At 46.7% G+C, this 24,886-nt stretch overlaps 3 protein-coding genes and 2 non-coding genes across 6 annotated transcripts; 2 read left to right on the plus strand and 3 right to left on the minus strand.

Annotated features, from left to right (window-relative positions):
* Window positions 1-255: 255 nt before the first annotated feature.
* On the minus strand, window positions 256-9,830 carry DHRS7C (dehydrogenase/reductase 7C). Of its 2 annotated transcripts, XM_065693479.1 has the most exons (7): window positions 9,720-9,830; window positions 9,165-9,320; window positions 4,763-4,875; window positions 3,236-3,446; window positions 2,822-2,914; window positions 1,275-1,430; window positions 256-602 (listed from the first exon to the last, which is right to left on the minus strand). In XM_065693479.1, the coding sequence occupies exons 2-7, from the start codon at window positions 9,316-9,318 to the stop codon at window positions 394-396; spliced, it is 936 nt and encodes a 311-aa protein (XP_065549551.1). In that variant the 5' UTR covers window positions 9,319-9,320; window positions 9,720-9,830; the 3' UTR covers window positions 256-393. The 2 variants fall into 2 exon arrangements, with proteins under 2 accessions (XP_065549551.1, XP_065549552.1); XM_065693480.1 differs by lacking the exon at window positions 1,275-1,430.
* A 4,226-nt stretch (window positions 9,831-14,056) lies between these two features.
* Window positions 14,057-14,425, minus strand: LOC136021547 (beta-keratin-related protein). The gene has a single exon (XM_065693869.1). It carries the CDS (start codon window positions 14,384-14,386, stop codon window positions 14,057-14,059), a length of 330 nt encoding a protein of 109 aa, XP_065549941.1. The 5' UTR covers window positions 14,387-14,425.
* A 3,434-nt stretch (window positions 14,426-17,859) lies between these two features.
* LOC136021512 (beta-keratin-related protein) lies at window positions 17,860-18,424 on the plus strand. The gene has a single exon (XM_065693824.1). It carries the CDS (start codon window positions 17,899-17,901, stop codon window positions 18,226-18,228), a length of 330 nt encoding a protein of 109 aa, XP_065549896.1. The 5' UTR covers window positions 17,860-17,898; the 3' UTR covers window positions 18,229-18,424.
* Window positions 18,425-22,272: 3,848 nt separating this feature from the next.
* TRNAS-GCU (transfer RNA serine (anticodon GCU)) lies at window positions 22,273-22,354 on the plus strand. Its single transcript has one exon. It is a non-coding gene; the product is annotated as a tRNA-Ser (tRNA).
* A 1,617-nt stretch (window positions 22,355-23,971) lies between these two features.
* Window positions 23,972-24,053, minus strand: TRNAS-GCU (transfer RNA serine (anticodon GCU)). Its single transcript has one exon. It is a non-coding gene; the product is annotated as a tRNA-Ser (tRNA).
* Window positions 24,054-24,886: the final 833 nt, after the last annotated feature.

A 24,886-nucleotide genomic window follows, 5' to 3' on the forward strand; every position in this document is an offset into this window, starting at 1 on the left:
TTCCTGTAAGTTCCCATCAGTCCTAGCACTTGCAGACTATTCTGATAAGTAGCTTCAGGTCCCCAGAATTTGATCTACCAATTTAGATTGTGAATCACTCTCTTGTAACTGCTGTAGAGTTCCTAGTAGAGTTTTTCCTATACTGTTGTAATGCAAACATGATACCTTGACATATTCTCTGAATCCAAAATAATAGAAGTCTCACAGATGAATGTGTGTCAGTGGTAGTGAATTACTAAGTGAGACATTGACTGGTTTGTGTTTCATAAAGCCTCCTGCTTTATTCTACCTATAGTGAGAAGCAGAAATCATTGACATAAACTCTTTGCTATAAACACTGACAGAAACATAAACTTCTTTTAGGTCAAAAGCAGGGAAAAAACATGAATAAAATCAGTTTTCCTCTTCTGTCTTCTGCTTTTCCCTAATCCCCGAGGCAACAATGGCAAAAAATAGCTCAGGAAAGAAGGTGCGAATGTAAACTGCTGCTCTGGGGACGGGGTTGGCCATAAGTACCTCCTGCTTCTTACTGCTCACAGTGCGCAAGACTTCCTCTGCCACCTCCACCGGGTGCACACCATATGCCACCTTTCTGAAAAAGACTGTAAATCAAAGAGAGAGGAGTGAGAGCTACAGCAGACAGTCAGACATATCTGAAGGAATGGTGGTGAAAAGATACGCAGCTAGTGAAACAGTCATATTAGTTACATTCCTACGCACTTTTCATCCCTTACTCATTCTCTTTCCCTCATCAGCATATCCCTAAGATCTTTTTACAGTTTTAAAGTAAAATCCTCACAGTGCCTGAAAGAAAGAACCACTTGAGTGGAGTGGAAGTCCCTCTTGGGACCTTTCACGCTCTGCTCTATCTCCACTCCTCATGCCCTGGTGTATTTATTTTCTCACACAAAGTTCTCTTTTTCCGTGTCCTTCTCTTTTCACTAGGCTCATCCCATCTCTCCAGTCTCTCTTTTTGTTTACTCCCTAGCCTGTTCAGGTTTCCCAGGGCAGTGGTGGAGTTACCATCCCTGAAAGTGTTCAAAAACTGTGTAGATAAGGCTCTTAGTGACATGGGTTAGTGGTGGCCTTGGCAGTGCTTAGATAAAGTTTGGACTTCATGATCTTAAAGGTCTTTTCCAAACTAGTTGATTCTATGATTCTATGATCCTTTCTGTCATTTCCATTCTTCTTCTTATGTTCCTTCCCCCTGCAAAAAGCCTCCATACTGCTGTATGGACTTCAGCTACTGTCTCTCTTAATGCATCAGCACTTACATTTCCAAATAGATGCCTCCCAGTTGCCAGGCACTGGTTGGCGCTGGTATGAAGAGATGAAAGTTGGATTCACAGTGCTGACAGATATATCAAATTCTTCCATTTCAGCTCTAAGACAATCAAAAAATCCTACAGCAGCATGCTTAGAAGCTGCATCTAAAAAAAAAGAAAAAAACACCACATATGTGTGTTTGGATATAGGAATGCATGGATATAGCTATATAAAACCGTAAGCCCTGCAGCAGCAATCTAAGATGCTTTTAATATTAATGTTAAAGTAACTGAATGTTAGGAGATTTTTTAACTTAGTGCCTTTTTATTGAGAATGGTATTAAAGAGGGGTGGTGAACCTATGTGAACCTTGACCAAAAACCAGAACTATGTCTTGAGTGCAGCAGAGCTGCAAAGCACTCATCCACCTCGTATTTGACTTGGTTTGTAGTGAAAATCAACCTGTGCATAACAGAATCTAAAAAACGGCATGTGGGCTCCAGAAATGGAAAGAAGCTTCTCCATTCATTTGCTTTCACATTCCTTGTTCTGGCAGCTTCATTTCATGCCCCACAGATACAGGTAGAGACATGGTAACTTGATGACCTCTTCTCCTACTGATGATCTTATACACATACAATATATCTTAACACAATTGGCTTTTTCCTTGATGAAAACCATTTCAGATGTCCCACCAATGTGTTGTTTCTTCTCTAAGACTTTTTCATAGTCCTTATACTTATTTTGAGACAGGTGACCACAATGGCACACAATGTTAAAGATGTGGGCACTGCATAGATTGATACAAAGGCATAAAGAAAGGAGTTTTTTTCTCTGCTGCTTTCCTCACAGTTTATGCCACTGTACATTGCTTTCATGGAACTATATGTCACAATCCTGATGTCTTGCAGACCTCTTAATTCTGAGCCTATCATCGACTTTGACTTCCTGTCACAGTTAAAAATGCCCATTTACATCTATCTTCTATTTCTGTCCCCCAACTTTGTATTTTATTAATGCAAAGACCTTTCAACATAATTCAGGACAGCTTAGTTCTATTAGGAGATTCGGATGAAAGACTTCTACAATCTTCTCAAAAGCTAAGAGCAATACAATTCCTACATCTCCTTTGGAACTCCCACATATAAATCCATTAAGTGCATGAGACTCCCTTTACAAATCAGTAGCTACTATCTGCCAGTGTGTTATATTTATACACTACTTCATTAAGGTTTCTAGTAATATGCCCAGTACAGCTGTTAGACTTTCAAGTTTGCTATATCTTGAATGTCCCCTAAGATCATAAAAAAACCCTTGCTGTCACATTTGTTATTCTCTTGTCCTCAAGTACCTTAGACAGTCATTATACTTTTAAAGACAGCATTTTACTATTTCTTCTTGAGTTCCACTTCTTCGATATTTTCAGCCAAATACTGTATTAATAGTTTACTGAATTCAGATACAAGTTAGAACTTTTAATAACTTTTAATTATCACTGCCCTGGAATACTCACAGTTTACGCATTAGGTTGTACAATTTTGCTACATATAACTTACAAGCTGCACGAAACGGTATTCCTATTTTTCCTTGGATACTATTAATTAGAACTATTTGGCCAGTTCTTCTTGAGATCATGTTGGGAAGAATGGCTGAAAAAAAAAGAAAATTCATAAAAGAAAGAGCCATGTAAGTAAAAGCGGTCAATGTAATTGGTGAAAAAAGTGACATGTGAAGTGTAGAAAGCACAGCTTTGATGAACTTTGTCTCAATACCACAATCAAAAATACCACAAAATCCAGTAGCTGGAAACTGAGTTTCTTCTAGACTTCACTTGGATTGCACATACAGATTTGGGTCCTGTATCATCAGATTCAATGGTCATCCTGTCTCTGTCCTTGCAACGGCTTTGAAAACAATTGGATTTTAAGCTTAAAGTGACAACAGCAAAACAGGAAGGAAAACTAAAATACCTTTGGTTAATGTTATAGGTCCAAAATAGTTGGCATCCATTATCTTTTTATCGAGTTCCAAGGAAATGCTCTGCACTGCTCCTTTCACCTTCATACTTGCATTGTTGATCAGTATATCCACACAGCCATAGCAATTCACAATTTCTTTAGCTACATCTCGAATGCAGTTTATATCTGTTATATCCAGAAGTATGAGCTTTGGTGCGTATGTCTAATAAAGAAAAGATTTACTTAAAGAATACGTCTTACATAAAAACGTATTTCCATTTACTTTTCTTGCAAATTCATTTACCTTGTTATCTAAAGAAAGGGGTCCTACCATTCTCACAAAACCTTTGATTTGTTCTTTTAACCCACTCTATAAAGAAGGTAGTTCAGCAATGGGAATTCATAGACTCTGAAATGCAGGTGAAGCAGGACATCATGGGAAGGGAAAGCTGGACTCGACCCTTTTGAGTTTTATCTCTCTTGTAATCAGTGGAGACAGATAATAGATGAAGAGGGTGAGTCCTATCAGTCCAAGTTCAGGTTTATCTGTAAGCAGCCCTCTGGAGAACTTTGCTGACCACAGAGTTGAGGGTTTAGTGCTTAGTCAGGTAATTTACATATACATGTGGGGCAGTTGGAAGGCACTGTATTAGTATGATGATCTAACGCAGATCCCTTCATTTTTTTCTCCTAGTTGAGCCTGTGCAGGCTAACATGAGCACACTACTTTTATAGTTATTTATGCAGATGAATGAAGATCACTGGAAAAAAAAAAAAACACCAAAAAACCACAACCGAAGAAAACAAATAAACCCCCCAAAAAAACCCAAAGGCCAAAAGTAGATATTTGTTCATCTGGCTATAGAATTAGTGTGATGCCTTCAGGAACACCTGTGCCCTGAAAGTTACCTGCTGGTCACAGAAGGAAAACTTTCCCATAAGCATCAAAGAAACACCTTCCAAAGATCTGGCAACAGGGAGAACATTGCATATGTACTTGCATGGTGACCCAGACAGAGGTAATGAGGAAAGGACACTCATTCATATGCTCCCATGCTTTTCTAGCTGGGACTTCTCCCAGAGTGGAGAAACTCAAAATTTACTCAGTCTTTAGACCCATTTCCCACTCTTCGAACACTCTAATTATGTGAAAAATGGATAATAGTTCTGTAATTAAATGAAACACTTTGGATCCCTTTCACCTAAATTAACACGCAAATTCCTCTGCCTAGCATTTCTGCTTGGGTGGGTTGTTCAAAATGCAAGACTACTCAGTTGCTTTAAAGTAATTGCCTTGAATTAGCTCAAGAAACCAGGAATTCAGAGTTACACTTTTGGCATCATACTCTGAAAACCTTCAGAGGCTTCTCTCTCGCTCTCTGGACTGTGTTGGATGTGTTACCTGGGTGACCAAAATCACCACTAACAGTGAATCATGTTTCATGTACCTTGTTTTACTGGATTTAAAAGCACTTTGTGTACCTGAACCCGATGTTTACATCAAGTTGTGAATTTTCAAAGCGGTTAGGAAATACTTACCACACTGGGATCCGCCACATTAATTAAAGCATCATACAAGGCTTCTAACTTTTCCCATGTCCTGCCACACAACACAAGCCTTGCTCCTCCAGTGTGAAACACCCGAGAACATTCTAGGAGAGAAATATGTTCAGAAGAAACAATAATATTCACAACAATTTGATTTTGTTTATTTTGCCTGAAATGGGATGTTGGTATTGCTAATGATGTTAAATCTACACTTTAAAATGCATTCATTTTGAAGGAATAAATATACATGAGAAAAAAAGAAAGCATTAAATGGCAATAATATGTGAGTAACAAATTAACATTTGATGGCTTGGCTTCACGAACAAAGATTTGGGAAGGGCTTTACCCACTCTTACTACAAGCGCAATGATGACTTAAAGGGCAATGTGGGATAGGCAAATCCAGTTGGAAGAAAAGCTGCTTGGTCATTCAGGATGTTTCTGAACAAGACTGTCATCTCCTGGATCAATCTCAAACGACCAATGTCCTGAACCGCCTGCATGCTGTAATGGTATAATGCACAATTAATGGTACAGCACAATGGTACGGCTTACTCATGGGATTTAATAAATATTTAATTAATTAAAGAACAATATGCCAGTTAATGGATGATGGTTTTGAGTAAGAAAAATCATTCTGATTATCTTTCTTCCTTAACTCTCTCCACCTACTGACACACTTGCTATAAAGCAAAATATATACACAAATATATGCCTAAGGTTGCTACAATACAAACTGCAAGGTTTTGCAAACCTTCATGTCTACTGCAGTATAAAGAACAAACCAACCAACCCCAGTAAGTAATAAAACTAGCTTTGTATGCTACCTTCATGAAACTCATCTACAACTCTGAGAAACAGCAATGCAGAAAAACCACCCACTGGGCTACAGATGGAGCACCAATGAGAGAGGTATTTCTTCTAGATTCTCTTCCTTTCATAAGTAATCCATCCCAAGACCTTTATCTTCTGAGTTTTAGACCTTCCCAGTAGTCAGCAGAAATATCAGGGACCAGCCTGAGCTACCTCTTGTTCAGCTACATTCCCTGGAGCCTCCTTGAGAAGGCCACTGAGAGGTTTCTGGCTATGCTGGGCTGGCACTGTTTTTTCTCCGCATAGCCAGGGACATTCAGAGCTAGGGGTTCACCCCAGTTTAAACTAGGTCTCTGGGGAGGATTCTTCTCCCACTTTTACGCAAGTAAACTATGATGATGATTTTCTGAAACTGGGAACTCACATAACAAGAGGAACTGGCAGTCAGTGTTACCCATCATCCCATCAAGAGGAACTGGCAGTCAGTGTTACCCATCATCCCATCAAGAGGAACTGGCAGTCAGTGTTACCCATCATCCCATCAAGAGGAACTGGCAGTCAGTGTTACCCATCATCCCATCAAGAGGAACTGGCAGTCAGTGTTACCCATCATCCCATCTCAGAACTGTCTAGAAGACTGCAGGCAACTCATTAGTTTAGGTCTTCATAGGAGTATGTGATCAAGAAGATCCAGATTATGAAACACCAGGCTGGAGCATCTTGACAGTTTGTGTCTGGTCTGTTTTCTTCTCTAGGTGGTGTTGACAGAGAACACATTCCCCCCTGTCTTGTCAGTTTGACCAAAGAATGAGAATGGACACCTCTTGGCCATCTTTTGGAATTTATTGTCAGTTGTATACCTCTGGCTGTTATAGGCTGCTACAGAGTGCATATTCTCACTCAGTTGAACCAAAACTGTGTCTTAGTCAGGAATCTGAAAAGTTTGTCCGTACTCCTGAACAGGAAAAGTACACAATTGCCTGCCTTTTCTTTCCTGGAATAGATAATGTCTTGCAGATAGGCCTGAAGATACAACTGATGATTTGCCCACTGTGCCAAATATCTGGTTTGGTGTGCAGCCAGATAACTAGTTGACAGTGGGTTATGTGTACTGGTAGGAGTGGAAATCAAGGGTTCTTTTTATTCTCGTGGCTTTTTTTCCTCATTAGGTCTTCCAGAAAGCTCTCAGACTTGGAGTCCTCATATTTGGCCCATAAATCAAATCTGTTTGACAGTTATATATTCAGCACGGGAACAGGGATATGGTATTACAATTATTCTCATACCTTTCCAGCCTGTTTGACTTGTCTTGGCTCCTATGGCCTTTACTGAATGGGCAACAGTACAACCCTGATGCTATAGCTGTCTGTCCTCCAAAAAGCGTTTTCTTCAGATTTCAATACCCACAGACAAAGCCAGTTATGTTAATATGCCCATCTTGGATTTCTTAAATGCTAATGTCAGACTCTTAATATCAGTATGGAAGCGCTTCTGTATCAATCTGGAAGCTCTTTTATTTTTGGAATCCTGTGCAGCTGGAGACTTTTATTTATGTAATCTTTTTCATTATTTACAGCAGTACTTTTATTTTCATTTTCTAGTGTAGAAAGATATTTAATTTAAAGCCCAAAAGATTATTTGCCACTACAAGGACAACTATACCAGTATTTTTCCTATAAACATTAACAATTGGGGCAACCTAATGAATAAAAAGTGACTACTGTGGGAACAGCAATAAAAGGGAACAAGGGAAACTAACAATGTTCTCTTCTAGAAGTATCCCAGACTTTTCTGAGTTATAGCACTGAGATGAAATAGGAATCAGGTTTAAATAACATCCACAAACCATTGCAAACATCTTTAATCAACATAGTTTTTGTTTCTCTTTTTTAACTTCAATGAATGTTGTCTTTAGTCTGGAAATTCTTGCATGTGGGTAAAGGAATTTGGCTGTTACCTAAGGGCTCAAATATGCAGCAGCTGGCCAGACAGCTGGTATTTTAAAGCTCTAGATGAATGGCCATCACATATACATGAGTGGACTGCACAGTAAATTCTACATTATTTGGAATCATTCAAGCCTGCAAATAACTTCTGAGCATCACTCTATACTGGGATACCAGCAGCAGATCTGTTTAGGATAATAGAACAAAATTGCTTTGAGTTACCTCTTTTTTCATCTATGTGACAAAGGGGATGGGGCAGGGGGAGGTGATTGCCTTTGTAGCCTCAAGAGACAAGCAGCGGCTAGTCACAAAACCAACCAACAAACAAAAAGATGAAGAAAGGTTAATAAAGACATTGAACTCAGGAAAATCTTCCCAGGATTCATGCAGTGCTGGAGAAATGTTCAGTAGATGTTCCTTATCCTTGGAGGCTTCCAAGGCTTGAAGTCACACACAACTATGTCTAGCACTGGTGGTATTCCTGCTCCAAATCGGACTTTTGTCTAGAAACCTCCAAGCATCATATGATTCTACATCCAATCTCAGCTACAGAACTCTAAATTGTGCCTCTTCAAACAAAATACTGACCTATAACCAATCAGAGAAAATGCATGCTAATATTATCTTCAACTGAAACTGAAGAGTGTCCCAGAAAAGGAATGACCAGGTGGGATGTGGCAGTCAGAATTAGTTCATACCTTGTCCTAACAGGCTCTCATGAAGAGCACTCCTTGCCAGTATAGCGTGTATTTCTGTTGCAAGTCTCTGTTCTGTTCTGCTATGGAATAATTCTGCAAGAGCATTCTCTTTCTCCATATATTTTCTGCTTGGGTGTGCAAGATTTCCAACATAAAGTCTTTATTGAAAATGCCAAGATGCAGCCTCAAACTATGTTTCCTTATCAGGCACTTACATCTACTTCCTCTCAAGTGATGCCCAGTGCAGGACTGTAAATAAGCAGTACCTTTAATCTGGCAGTACCGTGTAAGCAGGCAATATGAGCCAACGAGTATATGCTGAGTGGCTGACTAGCCAGGCAATCAGCTTATATAAATAGCTAAACTATCATGTACCCTCTCCTTCCATGCACTGAACCAACCATGACACATAGCCAGGCAAGCCAGCTGGAGGGAAGAGGAATAACATGGTGATAGAGGGGCAGAGATATGCACAGGGACATTGAGTGTCCCTCACAAGGGGTGAGCACTGTTGTTTACAGGAAGCAGGAAATATTGAAGTCTTCAAAGGGCTGAAAAGGAACATGTAAAAAGTAAGGCGAAACTCGTTTATGCTGATTTGCAGCTACTCTGCAGTGACAGTCCATGTAATAAGATCTTGTAGTAGCAACATGCTAAAAATAACACTCATCATGTGCTTGCAAAACCTCTCATTATATTGAATTAAATAAATGGAAATCTCTGCAGTTCCTAAAAGTTCACCAGCATTTCCTGTGGCTGAGACTTAAAAAGTAAATTCAAATAACATAGGATTTATTTGGAAATCTATTTCTTAACTTCTGTTTCATCCAGGCAGTTATGAACATATAAAAGGTACTGAATGGACATTTTATCACCTAGAGGGTGGTTCTCTGGCTGTTTCTGTTCTCTAACACTGCAAAGAAATGAGACAACTCACCCTTGCCCAGTCCAGAGATGGCATCTGTGATCACCACCACCTTGTTTTGCACAGCTGACTTGGACAATAGCCACCTGACTGACTGGTAAATATAAATAATTCCACTGATCCCAAAAAGCAGCAGTGGTAGAGCAAGTACAGCAAAAATACCCATTTCTGCAGGAAACAGAAGACCGTATGAGAGCAAAGGTAGTATGCATTTCTTATTTTTCAAATTATTCTTCTCTAAAAGAGAAATGTTTTCACCTCTAGAAAATTCAGTAATCATCATGCCAAAGCTTGAAGCTTGTTTTGCAACCAATGGCTTACTATTATTGTTTAATAAACAGGGTAATATTATTTGTTTGGTTTCCTGTTCATTGTATGGTCTGACCAAAACTGGATTCCTTTTATTTAAAATTACTCTATGTTGGCAAAAAACATAATAAAACTTTAGCACAATTATTGCCTTGAATCAAAACATAGGCTAAAATATAATACTAGACAGAATATTTTAATTCTAATTACACAGAAGTGTTTTCTGTTCCAAAAGATAGAGAAAATAGAATCACTTACTATGGCTATGAAGACTCCAGACAGAGATAAAGCATTCTTTTGTATTTTCCTAACTTCTTGTATTACAGATGTAATTGAAGTCCTTTAGCAATTTTGCAGAGCATTGCATTCGTTGAGTCTGCTTGCCTGAATGAGAACGGCTGTGTAAAGCCATGTGACAGAGATAACTTTAAAAGTAAATATAGCATCTACAGTGTGATTTGCATGCCTGACCTATCTAGTCCAACAGGCTGGACAGTCATGTCAAAGCTCTCAGTACAGTATCAATTCAACTGTACAAAGAAACATCTATCCTTCCATACCGCCTTCAGCTGCAGGTCATAGGATTGTCTCAGTTTCTTGTCATTGGCCTTAAACTAACTTTACACATAAACATTTGTATAAACTCAATGGTAACAATAGGTCTGCAAAAAAGTTACTATAAAGAAGTTGAAATAATCGCTGTTCAGCAACATTAATAATGTATGCATAAGTCAGCAAAAGGTCTTTGAGCAAGCTGGAACACAGACCAGGCTGGTGTAATGCACTTCTATTTGCCAGAGGCTGCTTTCCACTTTTGGCATCTGCAAAGCTGATGTGCCTCTTTCCCAGTAATTTCAGGACCACATCAACTTTAGGTAAGTGATCTAACTGCTACATTTCCTGCAGAGAGACATTATCTGTTAACCTGACAATCACAGTTATGGGTTTCCTTTTGAGATTCTAGGGAAAAGAATGCTTTACCATAAATCATTCCTGCTTTGCTATTTAAAAAAATTGTATCATAGTCTTGAAATTGTAAGTTTTGACAACCAGATTCAGTACTTCTGTTCATGCTGTATAATTACTTATTTAAATTCTATATCTAAATTTTCATTTCCAATGACAGCATGACAAACCTACAAATGATAGAGAGTCATTGATACTGGAGTGTTCTGCCAAGGAACAAAGACTTCATGGTTAGGTCTGCAGTTATCAGGACAGTGTCAGCTTTCAATGAGTGCGAAAGGATAGAAGGTTATTCAAGAGGGTATAGGAGGTGACTTTTAGACATATTTATAAACCTGACTAGCTCTAGAAGCTAATGACATTGGGAATCAAGAGCTCAAGATGCATATTCCTGCCTGTGAAATTTGAAGATGCCTATCAAAGAGCCATTTAAGATTTCCAAACCACAGAATTGTTAATATACCAATGTTTGAAACACTGAGTGCAATTCTAGACTCCATAGTAAATGACAGATACGAATAAATACCTGTTTACCAATGCAAAGAGGTCATGGTGTCCTGAAATTTGTATCAGTTTCCACAGGAGAATGTAAAAACATTAAGTCAAATGAGCTGAGAAGTTCCCTGCAGAAGCAGAGAGAAAACCTGATTTTCAATCACCATTAAAGCCTCATCTATCTCTATTTGCTTTTGAAGCACCAGCTTCAAATAAACAGTCAATAAGCTGGTTTGTTCCTTTTATGGAATAGAATGTGTTGTTAATTTAATTTATTCAAGGTTACAAAAACAAAAACAACAACAACAAAAAAACCAACCCCAAAGTTCACACTAGAGAGGGAATTTACAGGAGTTTGAACTTATTTGTTTGCTTTATTCTGAAATGAACCAGAGCAATGGTACAAGGAATGTAACAGCAAGAACAAGTCAATTGGAAGAACTATACAAGCAACAAGATGCAATAATGTATGGATAAAATGCTAAAATGTTTATTAATAATAATGAACAATTGTAAAGGAAGACTACCTGAGTCATCTGGAAAAAACAGAGACATACAGTGGCAACAATAACCAGAACACCCAAATCTCTCCAAACACACAAATCTCAGTGGGTGAGGTATCAGAGAAATGTGCACTGCCACCTGCAGATCACCGTTGGAAACACCAGAGAAAGGAGAATAATTATGCTTCAGAAGGTAGATCCCATAAAAGGGTAATTCATCTACAGGGAAACCTGAACAAAATTTCAAGCCAGCTCTGAAAAGTCTGAATATTCCCAACCCCTTTGTCCAGACCTGAGCTCCAGAAACTGTCCCAGATGACACCAGACTAAACAATATGTGTCAAAACATGAAACTTGATGGAGATCCCTGAAGTGCTTGACCTAGAAGGCTGCCTGAGAGCATGAGTATGCACTTACATACATTTACATTACTTACATTTCAAATTGTTCAGAAGTGCTCTTTCTGTTCCTTTCAAATCTGGTTTCATTTATTTTTCTTGTATTTTCTTTTGATAGCTTTGACATCACTGAGCACACTGACATTATGGTTTCTACATAAAGATATTTTTGGCATTTGCTATAATTCCCATGTTTACACTCAGACTATAAAATTACTTTTTAGAAAGTACTGTGATCACAATGCAAGAACCAGAAACTTTTGAATCAGAAACACAGTGTCTACAGAAGAACATCTAGTTCAAGTCAAACACACTGCCGGCTCAAGGTCTGGCTCCTCAGTCCATGTGATTATTTATTTGATGTTCTCTTCCCACACATCCCCAGCAGTGGTGTGCGACGGTATGTAGGTACTGTTCCTACTACATATTCTGAAAGGTAAGCATCCTGATACTACAAGGACTGCTTAATTCAGCTCCACGCTATATCAAGTAAGTGTAGAAACCAGTATACATGAGGTTTATTCTCTAGAAATAGGCTTGGAAGTTAGTGCCTCTTTTCTGATCCCATATGTATACTCCTTTATGACACTTATCAGCTTTGGGGCCTGTATTCCCAGACAGAAGCTGGAGCAGAGTACAGGCACATGCTTCATAAGCTCTCTATCAGCCTTTATTTTATATATTCTGCACATAGAACATAATTTATGTATGTATTCTGTATCTTATTTATTCATAATAAGGGCCCATATCTCTACACTGCAGCATGGTGTTGGATTCATCAGTATTTAATTCTGTTCAGAGTAATTACTTGTTACTAGCAGCTACAAAAAAACATGTTTATACTGCACAAAACAGCAGCAGAACAAAACCAAATCAGGCATAGCCATGCAATCATTACAAAAACTGCTGTTGTAGCTAACCAAAGAAAAAGAAAGATCCCAGGAAGCAAGGAAACTCTACCTGACTCAGCAGGCTTGGACTGCCGGCTCTGAGTACACGCCCAGAAAACCACGAGGGCAGGATACAGCCAAGCAGGGCCTGAGTGCCCAGACACCTTCCCCTTGGAGCTGACACTTGGCACCAGGAGGCTGCAAGAGGGGCCTGAAGAGCAAAAGTGGATCACAAGTCTATGCACGCTTTTCCTCAGCCCCCTCATCAAATCAAGTGGAGCAATTTCAAATCTTTAAAAGAAGAACAAAAAAAGCCCAAATTGGGCTTTCTGTACCTGTAAAAGAAGAACAAAAAAGCCGAAATCAGGAATACTGAACTCCACAGAACACTGGATTTATTGCCTGATTTTCTACTTCAGCTGCTTTAGGGCACCTGGCATAATGAGCAGTGCAGAGCACTGCCAGACATTTCCCTGGCTTCTTCACAGGTATCATCAACCTGGTAATTTCTATTCAATTTATTTTTGCTGTGAAAAAAGGGGGGTTTGTCACACAGAACAGTTCTGTCACATGCAGGAGTTTCCCTGATTGAACGGTGTACGTGTGTACGTACATGTTTGCGCATTTAAATGTGTGTGTGTGTGTTGAGTATCTCCCTTTCCTTGCATGCACTAGGATTCCAGCAAGGAGGCACAGCCTGAGGTCAGTGTCTAATGAGAGCAGTTAAAGCTCATCTGTTTAAAACCTGGCTTGTCAAATCCAGAGAAAATAAAGAGGTTGTACACTTCGGAAAGTATGCAGCCATTCAACTCCTTGCATTTAGGCAAAGGTAATCTCCATTGCTATGGGATGTCAGGGACAAAAGACCAGGCTCTCCTCAAGCCCAGAAAATATTGACAAATATGAAGGTTTACCAAGGGACAAACACTTCTGGATAGGATTGGAGGTTAGGATGGGAGGAGAGGAAGAAAGATGACTCTCTTGCAAAGAAGATGCGCAATGCCTTTATTGAGACAATCAAAGGAAAATGGATAGGCGAGAGCTTAAGAAAGGCATTGTGGAGGCTGAGTAAAGTATACACAAGTGCTGCCATCTTAAAAGGAACCTCCACACCAGGGAAATTCCTTTTTTTGTTCCAAATCTTGGCTCTGGGGATCAGGTATCACTTGGGCATGTTAATATGGGAGTAAGAAGGAGATTAAGAAATTTCATGGGGAGCATGAAGCAAAACAGAGCAAAGGGGAAAAAAAGGTTTCATCAGGACGAAAGGAGGCGTCAAGTCTGTGTGCAGGGCTTTCCTGGAGGCTGCTGGCGCTGGAGCAGGGGCAGGCAACGCAGGGGCTTCAGCATAAGAGATTGCCACGTCCCAGAGCCCCGCAGAGCCCCCGGCCCAGCCCTGCCCAGCCATAGCCCCCCAGCCCCAGGGAGCCCCCAGAAGCGATGGGCACGCTGGCAGCGCTGAGAGAGCTGCCCACGGCAGCCGAGGCGCTGGAGCCCACGGCTGTGCTCTGCGGGAAGGAGCTGAGGATCGGGCCCGGCAGCGTCACCAGCACTGGCGAGGGCTGGATGGCAACGCTGGAGTCGGCGCAGCGCAGGACGCACGGCTCGTTGCAGCTGTTGGCGAGCGGGGTTGGGCCGCAGGCAGCGGGCAGGCACGGGCTGTAGCACGACATGTCTGCTGGAGGGAGGAGAGCCTGCGGGACCCACACAGGGAGCAGAGGCCATGAGCTGCCGGGCCCCGTCAGGCGCCAGCTCCGCGCCTCTGGCAACGGGCGCTGCCTGGCCAGGGCCAGGGAAAAGCCTTCCCTCCTCCCGCACCATCCCACCTCCCAGCAGAGGGGAGCACAGGGCATCCTGCAGCCTGGAGCCCTGCTCACAAGGACCCCGCACAGGACGGGAGCAGTCCCCCTCCAGCTGCTCTGCTGCCTCTGGGTGCTCCTTTACCAGGGGATTGCCTGCTGGCCCTGAGGGCATTTCACTGCAGTCCTCCTGCTTACTCCTGAAGGCTTGGTGGGGAAGGCCCCCGGAGAGAGTCCTCCTTAAGCCCCTTCCCAGAATGCGAATATGGATGCTGGGTTTTCAGGTGGCTGGAGCACAGCCTTGACGCTGTGGCCTTAGGCAGGGGAAGATTTTCTACTGCAGATCGAGAGGATCCCTCTCCTTGGAATCGGCTCTGACCTTCCTGGCCATCGGCCCCTCTGCCAGCACCCGTTTGTTCACGCAGCCAAACGCCCTGCCCTCGAGCGCCCTGGTCTTGCCAGGTCGGGCTCCTCCCAGCCACTGCTCTCAGGAGGGGACCTGGCTGAGCACAACGCAACAGGCTCCTGAAGACAGCAGCCACCACGGAGGCAGCGTGAATGGTGGCACTGGCTCTCCTGAGGGAGCTCCTCATCCTGCCATTAGTGCAAAAGCAGCATTGCTGAACGGTGGGCGGTGGAGGGAGTGCCCAGTCATCGGTTAGGCAGTGCTGGCCGTAGGACCTGAGCCTTGGAAAGAAGCTCGGCTGGCCAAGAGACCAACCAATGTCCCGATCCACATCCCAGACCATCCGCCAAGAGCCAGGGAGGCCCTCACCACAAAAAACTGTTCTGCCAACCGGGGAGACAAGGAGCAAAATGAACTGAGACTTACCAACTTCCCGGAGCAGAGGAAGGCACGAGGAGAGGATGGAGGAGCTGGCAGTTGTGGGCCACTTTTATACTGCGGCCCAGAGCCCCAGGGGAGCTGAAAAATGACCCAAACACGAAGCACGTTGAGAAACGGCAATTTTGGCTTCTCAAAGCTGGCTGGAAGATGAAAGACATGCCTCCTCTGCCTGAAATGCTTGGTCCCTTTTCATCCTGGAAAAATCACTCGTGTCACTGTGTTGATAGCAATTGTGGTTCTCCCGCAGACCAGCGCTCCTTTGAGGAACCATTCCAGGTGCTGGGGAAGCCTTGGGGCAGATTGAGGCCATGACTGGGTGTTGTGCAGGTCCTGCCCTTCCTGGGCAACATGGCCACTGCTTACTTAGCACTCTGCCTGTGGAGCCAGCCTGAAGGGCACTCAGAAGGGTCTCCCTGTGGTGGGCTCTGGCTGGCCCTGAGCAAGACCAGTGCCTGCAGGCTATGGAGATGCTCAGAGCCCAGCCAAGCCCCTGCAGGATGGCTGCTGTGCTGAGGGGACCGGGAGCGCCGGGGTGGGTGGGAGGTGATGGTCAAACAAAGGCCTCCTGAGCTGGGGAAGGAAACCCTCTCCTGAGCAGGAACAGTGGCTCAGCACGTCCTGGAGAGCGATGAAGGAGCCGTTGACTCATGCCTGAGTGTGAGCCATCGCCAAGTGGACCTGTTGGCTTCGGCACACTCTTCCCCAAGAAAACAACGCTCCTCCTTGCAACACTGGAGGGTGGCTTGTTCAGGTCACTGGACCCGGAGGGTCCGGCTTGTTTTGCCCAGCTCAGGGACATGTGGGCACCTTCGGGGCCCTTTAATGGCAAGGTGGCAGCAGCAGTCACCCGAAAGTGCTGAGCCACTCTGAGAGACCTCAGCTCCGCCTCGGGGTGAATCAGCCATGCCCTGGCACCAGGGGCTCTGGGGCAAATGGCTTCAGATGTGCAGAGGTGCAGCCTCACATCCGCATTCCTGCAGACATGCAGCTTTTTGCACAGCGCTGTCAGGACTGTCAGCGTCTTGCCCAACCACCTGGGGACTCCTTGCAACCCTGCCGTGCTCCTGGGTGAAACAGCAGCCACAGGAGGACAGCACAGACGGGCCCTGACGCTCCCACTCAGAGAGGTTTCCGGAGCGCAGACCAGGGGGAGGCAGGCAGCGAGCACCGTGCCCGGTGCTCTCCTCCTTGGCCTGGCCCTGCCCCGCTGCTGCATGCAGAAGGGTGGGAGCCATTCCTGTGCCACGAGGAGCCCGGCCTTGCCTGTGCCTGAGCAGGGCTGAGGCAGCTGCAGAGGGCACACGCATCCACCTGCCTCAGCAGCCGTGTGGAGCGCCCGAGGCCAGGAAGCGCACACCACAGGCCCGCACTTGCTCCCCGGGAAGCCTTCTGCTTTGAAGTGCAGGCACCAGAGGACACGTCCTTCCCAGGCCGGGCAAGGGCACCCAAAGGGGAAAGCACCCTCAGCCAAATGCCCATGGGTTTGCTCCTCTGCCCCTTTGAGCTGCCACCCAAGGGCCTGACGACTCACTTTGGGAATGAGAATTTGGGGGCTGAGAAATGACACATTGCCCTGCAGCAGCACCTTTCCCCCTCCAGCCTTTTCAGCCCTGCTTTGAGGCCACCTCTAGGAACGCTCCCAGGGCCCCCCTCATTCACACAACGGTGCTTCTCTCCGTCCCACAAAGGGTCCTTCTTTGGCCTTCACCTTCCAACCACCTCTGGGGATCTGAGTTCCCTTCTTTCTGTGTCCCTCGCCCAGAAAGGCGTCCGGCCGGGGCCTGGCTGCTCACTGAGCCCTTCCGTGGCCCTGCGGGACCGGTGCTCCTCAGCCTCAGCCCTTCCACAGGTGACCCAGGCGAGTGCCCTTCAGCAGCAGCGCTCCGCAGCTCAAGGCCAGCCTGAGAGGGGCCCTCACGCTCCCCGGCAAGGATGCGCACGGCCCTCACACAGGGCTGGAGCTACTGAAACCCTTTCTGGAGCCTGGCGGGGACCTCCATGGCCGTTGCTTTGAGGAGCAGCATCGGATGCATCACGGCTGCGCTCTCGCCCAAGGGGGAAATGCAAATCAGACCTTTCAGATGAAAGGGACAATTCTCCATCTCATGGCGGTGCTTTGCTAACCTCAAATTGCTGTTTGTTAACGTGCTTCACAAAGGCACACGTGTTCCACGTGTCCCGAGGCGCTGGCTCCCTGTATAAAAGGCCGTGCCACTCCAGGCCCTTCCATCCGCAGCTCTTCCCTTGCTTTCCTCGTGGACTCGGTACGTCTGAACTCCCCTCTTCTCTTCCTGCTTGCTACGGGGGGACTGCTCCCGTCCTGTGCGGGGTCCTTGTGAGCAGGGCTCCAGGCTGCAGGATGCCCTGTGCTCCCCTCTGCTGGGAGGTGGGATGGTGCGGGAGGAGGGAAGGCTTTTCCCTGGCCCTGGCCAGGCAGCGCCCGTTGCCAGAGGCGCGGAGCTGGCGCCTGACGGGGCCCGGCAGCTCATGGCCTCTGCTCCCTGTGTGGGTCCCGCAGGCTCTCCTCCCTCCAGCAGACATGTCGTGCTACAGCCCGTGCCTGCCCGCTGCCTGCGGCCCAACCCCGCTCGCCAACAGCTGCAACGAGCCGTGCGTCCTGCGCTGCGCCGACTCCAGCGTTGCCATCCAGCCCTCGCCAGTGCTGGTGACGCTGCCGGGCCCGATCCTCAGCTCCTTCCCGCAGAGCACAGCCGTGGGCTCCAGCGCCTCGGCTGCCGTGGGCAGCTCTCTCAGCGCTGCCAGCGTGCCCATCGCTTCTGGGGGCTCCCTGGGGCTGGGGGGCTATGGCTGGGCAGGGCTGGGCCGGGGGCTCTGCGGGGCTCTGGGACGTGGCAATCTCTTATGCTGAAGCCCCTGCGTTGCCTGCCCCTGCTCCAGCGCCAGCAGCCTCCAGGAAAGCCCTGCACACAGCCCCGAGAGCGTGGCTCTGCTCTGCACAGGAGCCCAGCTCCGGCCGCTCCGCCTGCAGGAAGGGGCCCGCGCTGCCCTTCTCTCTCTGCCCAGGAAACCTCTGTCTTCCCTTCCCTTGCTCTGCTTTCCCCTCACTTGCCGCCTCTTCCCTGAGCTTTACTCGGCCTCCAAAAGGCATTGCTGAAGTTCTCCTCTGCTCCATTTCCCCTTGATTATCTCAATAAAGACATCGGGCATCAGCTCCGCAACAGAGTCATCTTTCTTCCCTCCTTCCCTCTTCTCCAGTCCCAACCAGCAGAGTATCCAGAATAATTTCTCCCCGGTAAAACTATGGCTTTCTCCATGGTTTCAGCACTTGAGAGAGCCTCCTCTTTTGCCCTTGACATCCCATGGCAATGGAGATTGCCTTTCCACAAGTGCAACGAGCTGGATGCCTGGGTGCTCCATGGCTGTAGCAAGAACCGTTGCTGCCTGGCAAAGGCAGAGTGCAGCGCGCAGAGATCTGGATGGTTGGGAACGCCCCGGCTGTGCCCGGGGAACTTCTGGGCTGAGCAGGCATTTCCTGACAACCTGGAACAGAACTGTCGTGGAACACACACACAGCTGAGGTCAGGATGGAGCTCATAGCCAAAGCAAATCATCTTATAGGATCAAAGAATCATAGAATATTTAGGCTTGGAAAGGACCTCAAGATCATCCAGTTGCAACCCCCCTGCCATGGGCAGGGACACCTCACACTAAACCATACAACCCAAGGCTTCGTCCAACCTGGCCTTGAACACTGCCAGGGATGGAGCACTCACAACCTCCCTGGGCAACCCATTCCAGTGCCTCACCACCCTAACAGGAAAGAATTTCCTCCTTATATCCAATATAAACTTCCCCTGTTTAAGTTTTAACCCGTTTACCCCTTGTCCTGTCACTACAGTCCCTGACGAAGAGTCCCTCCCCAGCATCCCTATAGGCCCCCTTCAGGTACTGGAAGCTGCTCTGAGGTCTCCATGCAGCCTTCTCTTCTCCAGGCTGAACAGCCCCAACTTCCTCAGCCTGGCTTCATACGGGAGGTGCTCCAGTACCCTGGTCATCCTCGTGGCCTCCTCTGGACTTGTTCCAGCAGTTCCATGTCCTTTTTATGTTGAGGACACCAGAACTGCACACAGTGCTCCAGGTGAGGTCTCACAAGAGCAGAGTAGAGGGGCAGGATCACATCCTTCGGCCTACTGGTCATGCTCCTTTTGATGCAGCCCAGGATACGGTTGGCTTTCTGGGCCGCAAGCACACACTGGACCTGGCTCATGTTCATTTTCTCATTGACCAGCACCCTCAAGTCCTTCTCTGCAGGGCCGCTCTGAATCTCTTCTCTGCCCAACCTGTAGCTGTGCCTGGGATTGCTCCGACTCAGGTGTAGGACCTTGCACTTGTCATGGTTGAACTTCATACGGTTGGCATCAGCCCACCTCACAAGCGTGTCAAGGTCCCTCAGGATGGCATCCCTTCCCTCCAGCGTGTCAACCGGACCACACAGCTTGGTGTCATCGGCAAACCTGCTGAGGGCACACTCAATCCCACTGTCCGTGTCAGCGACGAAGATGTTAAACAAGACTTGTCCCAACACCGATCCCTGAGGGACACCGCTCATTACTGGTCTCCAGCTGGACATCGAGCCATTGACCACAACTCTTTGTGTGCGGCCATCCAGCCAGTTCTTTATCCACCGAGTGGTCCATCCATCAAATTGATGTCTCTCAAATTTAGAGACAAGGATGTCATGTGGGACAGTGTCGAACACTTTGCACAAGTCCAGGTAGATGACATCAACTGCTCTACCCCTCTCCATCAGTTCTGTAGCACCAACATAGAAGGCCACCAAATTGGTCAGGCAGGATTTCCCCTTAGTGAAGCCATGCTGGCTGTCACCAAGCACCTTGTTTTTCATGTGCCTAGGCATGCCTTCCAGGCATATGTGCTCCAAGATTTTACCAGGCACAGAGGTGAGACTGACTGCTCTGTAATTCCCCGGGTCTTCCATTTTCCCCTTCTTGAAAATGGGGGTTATATTTCCCTTTTTCCAGTCGTCAGGAACTTCACTTGACTGCCATGATTTTTCAAACATGATGGCCAGTGGCTTAGCAACTTCATTCGCCAGCTCCTTCAGGACCCGCGGATGGATTCCATCAGGTCCCATGGACTTGTGCACATTCAGGTTTTTAAGACAGTCTCAAACCACATCCTCTCCTACAGTGGGCCCAAGGTCTTCATTCTCACAGTCCCTGTATCTACCTTCCAAGACTTGGGTGGTGTCGTCAGAGCCTTTGCCAGTGAAGACCGAGGCAAAGAAGTCGTTCAGAAGCTCAGCCTTCTCCAAATCCTGTGCAGCCAGTTCTCCTGATAGCTTCCGGAGGGTGCCTGCGCTGTCCCTAGTCTGTTTTTTATTCGCTACGTACCTATAGAATCCCTTCCTGTTATCCTTAACATCCCTAGCCAAGTTTAATTCTAACCGGGCCTTAGCCTTCCTAACCTGGTCCCTAGCTTCCCAGACAACATTCCTGTATTCATCCCAGCCGCCTGTCCTTGCTTTCACCTTTTATAAGCCTTGTTATTCCTTTGAATTTTCCTCAGCAGCTCCTTATCCATCCAAGGAGGTCTCCTGGCCCTCCTGCTGCACTTCCTTCTAGTTAGGATGCAGCACTCCTGAGCTTGCCATAGGCGATCCTTGAATACCAACCAACAGTCTTGGGCCCCCCTGACCTCTAGGGCTGTATCCCATGGAACCTTACTAAGCAGGCTCCTGAAGAGGCCAAAGTCTGCTCTCTCGCAGTCCAGGGCAGTGAGCTTGCTGCATGCCCTTCTCACTGTCCTGGGGATCTCAAATTCGACCATCTCGTGATCGCTGCATCCAAGGCTGCCCTGGAGCATCACATTTCCAACCAGCCCTTCCCTGTTGGTGAGCACGAGCTCAAGCATGGCACCTCTCCTTGTCGGCTCCTCTATTACTTGCAGAAGGAAGTTCCCTTCCACACAATCGAGGAACCTCCTGGATTGCTTGTGCCGGGCAGCACCGTCGCTCCAACAGATGTCAGGGTGGTTGAAGTCCCCCATGAGAACAAGGGCCTGCGAGCGTGAGGCTTTTCCTATCTGTCTGTAGAGTGCTTCATCTGCAGGTTCTCCTTGATCAGGCGGTCTGTAACGGATCCCCACAGTAATGTCTACCATCGCTGTTTTCCCTTTAACCCTGACCCACAAACTCTCTGTTAAGTGATCACCTGTCCCCAGACAGAGTTCCATACTCTCCAGCCTACCCCTAGCATACAGGGCAACTCCCCTTCACCTGCCTGCTGGGCCTGTCCTTTCTAAAGAGCCTGTAGCCTTCCATTCCAACACTCCAGTCACAGGAGCCATCCCACCATGTTTCTGTGATGCCTATTATATCATATGAGTCTGTAAGTAATTGTCCCAGGAGAGAGACACCTGGGGCTCTCCTGGACTGCAGTGAGCTGCAACCAGGTCGCTCCCTCTGACTGGGGCACCCCTCAGAGTTCATAAACTCTCAAGGGCACATTCCACTACATGCACCATTGGCCAGGCCTGAGACAAGGTAGGAGCCAGGCGCACCCAGGCTCCATCAGGTGTTTAGAAAGCAGGGGGCATCTGTTCTGAACCTCAGGACTCAGCAGCAGGGTCTCCCTTATATCTTTATGACTTCAGGCCCTATACCAATACCCTTTAGCTCAGTTTCACCTCGGTATTCCTCTCTTAACTTCACCTGTGTAATGAGTAGTAGAGTGAGCCTTGCCATCAAATTCTGTCAAACAATGCCTTATTTATAAACTGCTCTTGCTAATACCTTTGATGGCCTTTCTTTGAGTGACCCTAAAGCAGTCTTTTTCCACCACACTCTCCAAAGTCAAACAGAATAAAAAGCCAGGAGCATCACCAGCATCAGTTGCAGGAGCATCAGTGGTGGCAGCAGCAGGAGGACACTGACGAGGTGGCCGAGTGGTGAAGGCGATGGACTGCTAATCCATTGTGCTCTGCACGCGTGGCTTCGAATCCCATCCTCGTCGGTCAGTTCAGTGTGTGCCCCACATAACGCTTTGTTTTGAGATGACAGTGGCCTGGAGAGACCTTGCAAGGTGTTCAAGGGACTCAGCACACACCTCAGCCTCTTCTGTGGCAAGATATCGCTGCCCGGGTGCAGCACCTGGTGCTGTAGGTATGCCACGTAGATGCTTGTGTGCCCAAGGGTCGGGCCACTGAGGAACACCAGAACGATCAACAGGTGGATCTTAGCAAAGACTGAAGTGGCTCAGATGGATTTAGGTTGGCGATGTAAGGGTGAATTAGTTTTAGCCCTGGCAACATAAGGGTGAATTATTTTTGGCCCGGTGGGCCCATGACACTTCAGGCCATCAGGGCAGAGATGCACCATACAGATGGGCCCGTGATCCCGGGGCGGATTTAGCAATGGACACTATTGCCCAGGTTATTCACGAGTGTGAAGCGTGCTGCAATTGAGCAAGCCAAGTGGTTAGAGCCTCTCTGGTATGGAGGACGATGGCTGAAGTATAACTATGGGGAGGCCTGGCAGGTTGACTATATCGCACTGCCATCAACGCGCCAAGGCAAGTGCCATGTGCTTACCGTGGTAGAAGCAACCACCGGCTGGCTGGAAACGTACGCTGTGCTCCACACCACTGCCCGGAACACTGTCCTGGGCCTTGAGAAACAGATTTTGTGGCGACACGGCACCCCAGAGAGAACTGAGTCAGACAATGGGACTCATTTCCAGAACAACCTCATACATTTGGGCCAAAGAGCACGGCATTGAGCGGGTGTAGCACATCCCCTACCATGCACCAGCCTCTGGGAGAATCGAACGGTATAATGGGCTGTTAAAAACCACACTGGGAGCTATGGGTGGTGGGACTTTCAAACATGGGGATACACATTTACCCAAAGCCACCTGGTTGGTCAACACGAGGGGATGTGCCAGCAGGGCTGGACCAGCACAAGCAGAACTTTTACTCCCTGTAGAGGGGGATAAAGTTCCTGTGGTGAACATCACTGGAGATGCTGAAACCCCAACTAGATGATGTGCTAAGCAAGCAGCTCAAGGTGACCCTGCTGGAGCAGTTGGCTGCCATTAAAGGATCTCTGGAGGTACCTTCCACCCCCAGCGATTCTGAGACTCTGTGAACAGGTAAGAGTAATGTCTCCCATCAAAATCTGACTTCAGATGTGGTGTGACAGAAAGTGCTTTACTTGTATGGTCCTTTTTGATCCTATCACCTGTTGAGCTTTCCTGAAGGCAAGGTGAACAACATCCACTGCTCTTGCCTTCTCCATCAGGCTAGTGACCTCCCTGTAGAAGACTACCAGCTTGGTAAGGAAGATTTCTCCTTCAGAAACCCATGCTTCTGAGTCCCAGGCACCTTCCTGTGCTACCTGTTCTTGTAAAACACTTCCCAGGTGTTCTGCTCTCTTATCATAGCAGGGATCAAGGAGGCAGTGAGATTCCTGTGAGTTTATGGATCTCCCTTGTTTCCCTTCTTGTTCCTCCTGCCTAGGTGCAGACAGAAGAGGCTGAGGTGTGTGCTGAGTCCCTTGAACACCTTGCAAGGTCTCTCCAGGCCACTGTCATCTCAAACCAAAGTGTTATGTGGGGCACACACTGAGCTGACCAACGAGGAAGGGATTCGAACCCACGCGTGCAGAGCACAATGGATTAGCAGTCCATCGCCTTCACCACTCGGCCACCTCGTCAGTGTCCTGCTCCTGCTGCTGCTGCTGATGATGAGGGCTTTTTATTCTGTTTGACGTTGGAGAGTGTGGTGGAAAATGGCTGCTTTAGGGTCCCTCAAAAAATGACCATCAAAGGTACTAGCAAGAGCAGTTTATAAATAAGGCATAATTGAACAGAATTTGATGGCCAAGCTCACTCTACTACTTGTTACATAGATGAAATGTAGAGAGGGAAATTGAGGTGAAACCGAGCTAAAGAGTATTGGTATAGGGCCTGAAGGCATTAAGATGTAAGGGAGACCCTGCTGCTGAGTCCTGAGGTTCAGAACAGATGCCCCCTGCTTTCTAAACTCCTGACAGAGCCTGGGTGTGGCTGGATCTTGTCTTAGTCTCAGACTTGGTCAACAATTTGTGTCTAATGGAATGCATAAAGGAAAATCAAGGTAGAAGAGAGCTAAAATGATTTGTATGGAGATTGAAGGTGACAAGGGTAAGGGGACTCCCCTTAATGACAACATTCAGCACAGACCCCTATCATTTTCTGAACTCCTGATGGAGCCTGGGTGCGCCTGGTTCCTCTCTGAGTCTCAGACTTGGCCAATGGTGCGTGTACCAGAATGTAAGCTTGAGAGTTTATGAACTCTGAGGGGTGCCCCACTCAGAGGGAGGGACCTGGCTGCAGCTCACTGCAGTCCAGGAGAGCCCCAAGTGTCTCTCTCCTGGGACAATTATTACAGGGTCATAAGATGATTGACTTTGGCCATGAGCTCCATCCTGACCTCAGCTGTGTGTGTGTTCCACGACAGTTCTGTTCCAGGTTGTCAGGAAATGCCTGCTCAGCCCAGAAGTTCCCC

Source organism: Lathamus discolor, chromosome 13, assembly GCF_037157495.1.
Source record: "Lathamus discolor isolate bLatDis1 chromosome 13, bLatDis1.hap1, whole genome shotgun sequence".
NCBI classification, from domain to species: Eukaryota; Metazoa; Chordata; class Aves; order Psittaciformes; family Psittacidae; genus Lathamus; species Lathamus discolor.

Excerpts from the sequence above, each read along its gene's own strand:
- DHRS7C (XM_065693479.1), bottom strand. The coding sequence starts at position 9,318 with ATGGGTATTTTTGCTGTACTTGCTCTACCACTGCTGCTTTTTGGGATC. Across the intron at positions 3,447-4,762 it reads ATGTGGCGGATCCCAGTGTG|ACATACGCACCAAAGCTCAT; the intron begins GTAAGTATTTCC and ends TTTCTTTATTAG. Across the intron at positions 1,431-2,821 it reads AATACCGTTTCGTGCAGCTT|ATGCAGCTTCTAAGCATGCT; the intron begins GTAAGTTATATG and ends CTTTTTTTTTAG.
- LOC136021547 (XM_065693869.1), bottom strand. The coding sequence starts at position 14,386 with ATGTCGTGCTACAGCCCGTGCCTGCCCGCTGCCTGCGGCCCAACCCCG.
- LOC136021512 (XM_065693824.1), top strand. The coding sequence starts at position 17,899 with ATGTCGTGCTACAGCCCGTGCCTGCCCGCTGCCTGCGGCCCAACCCCG.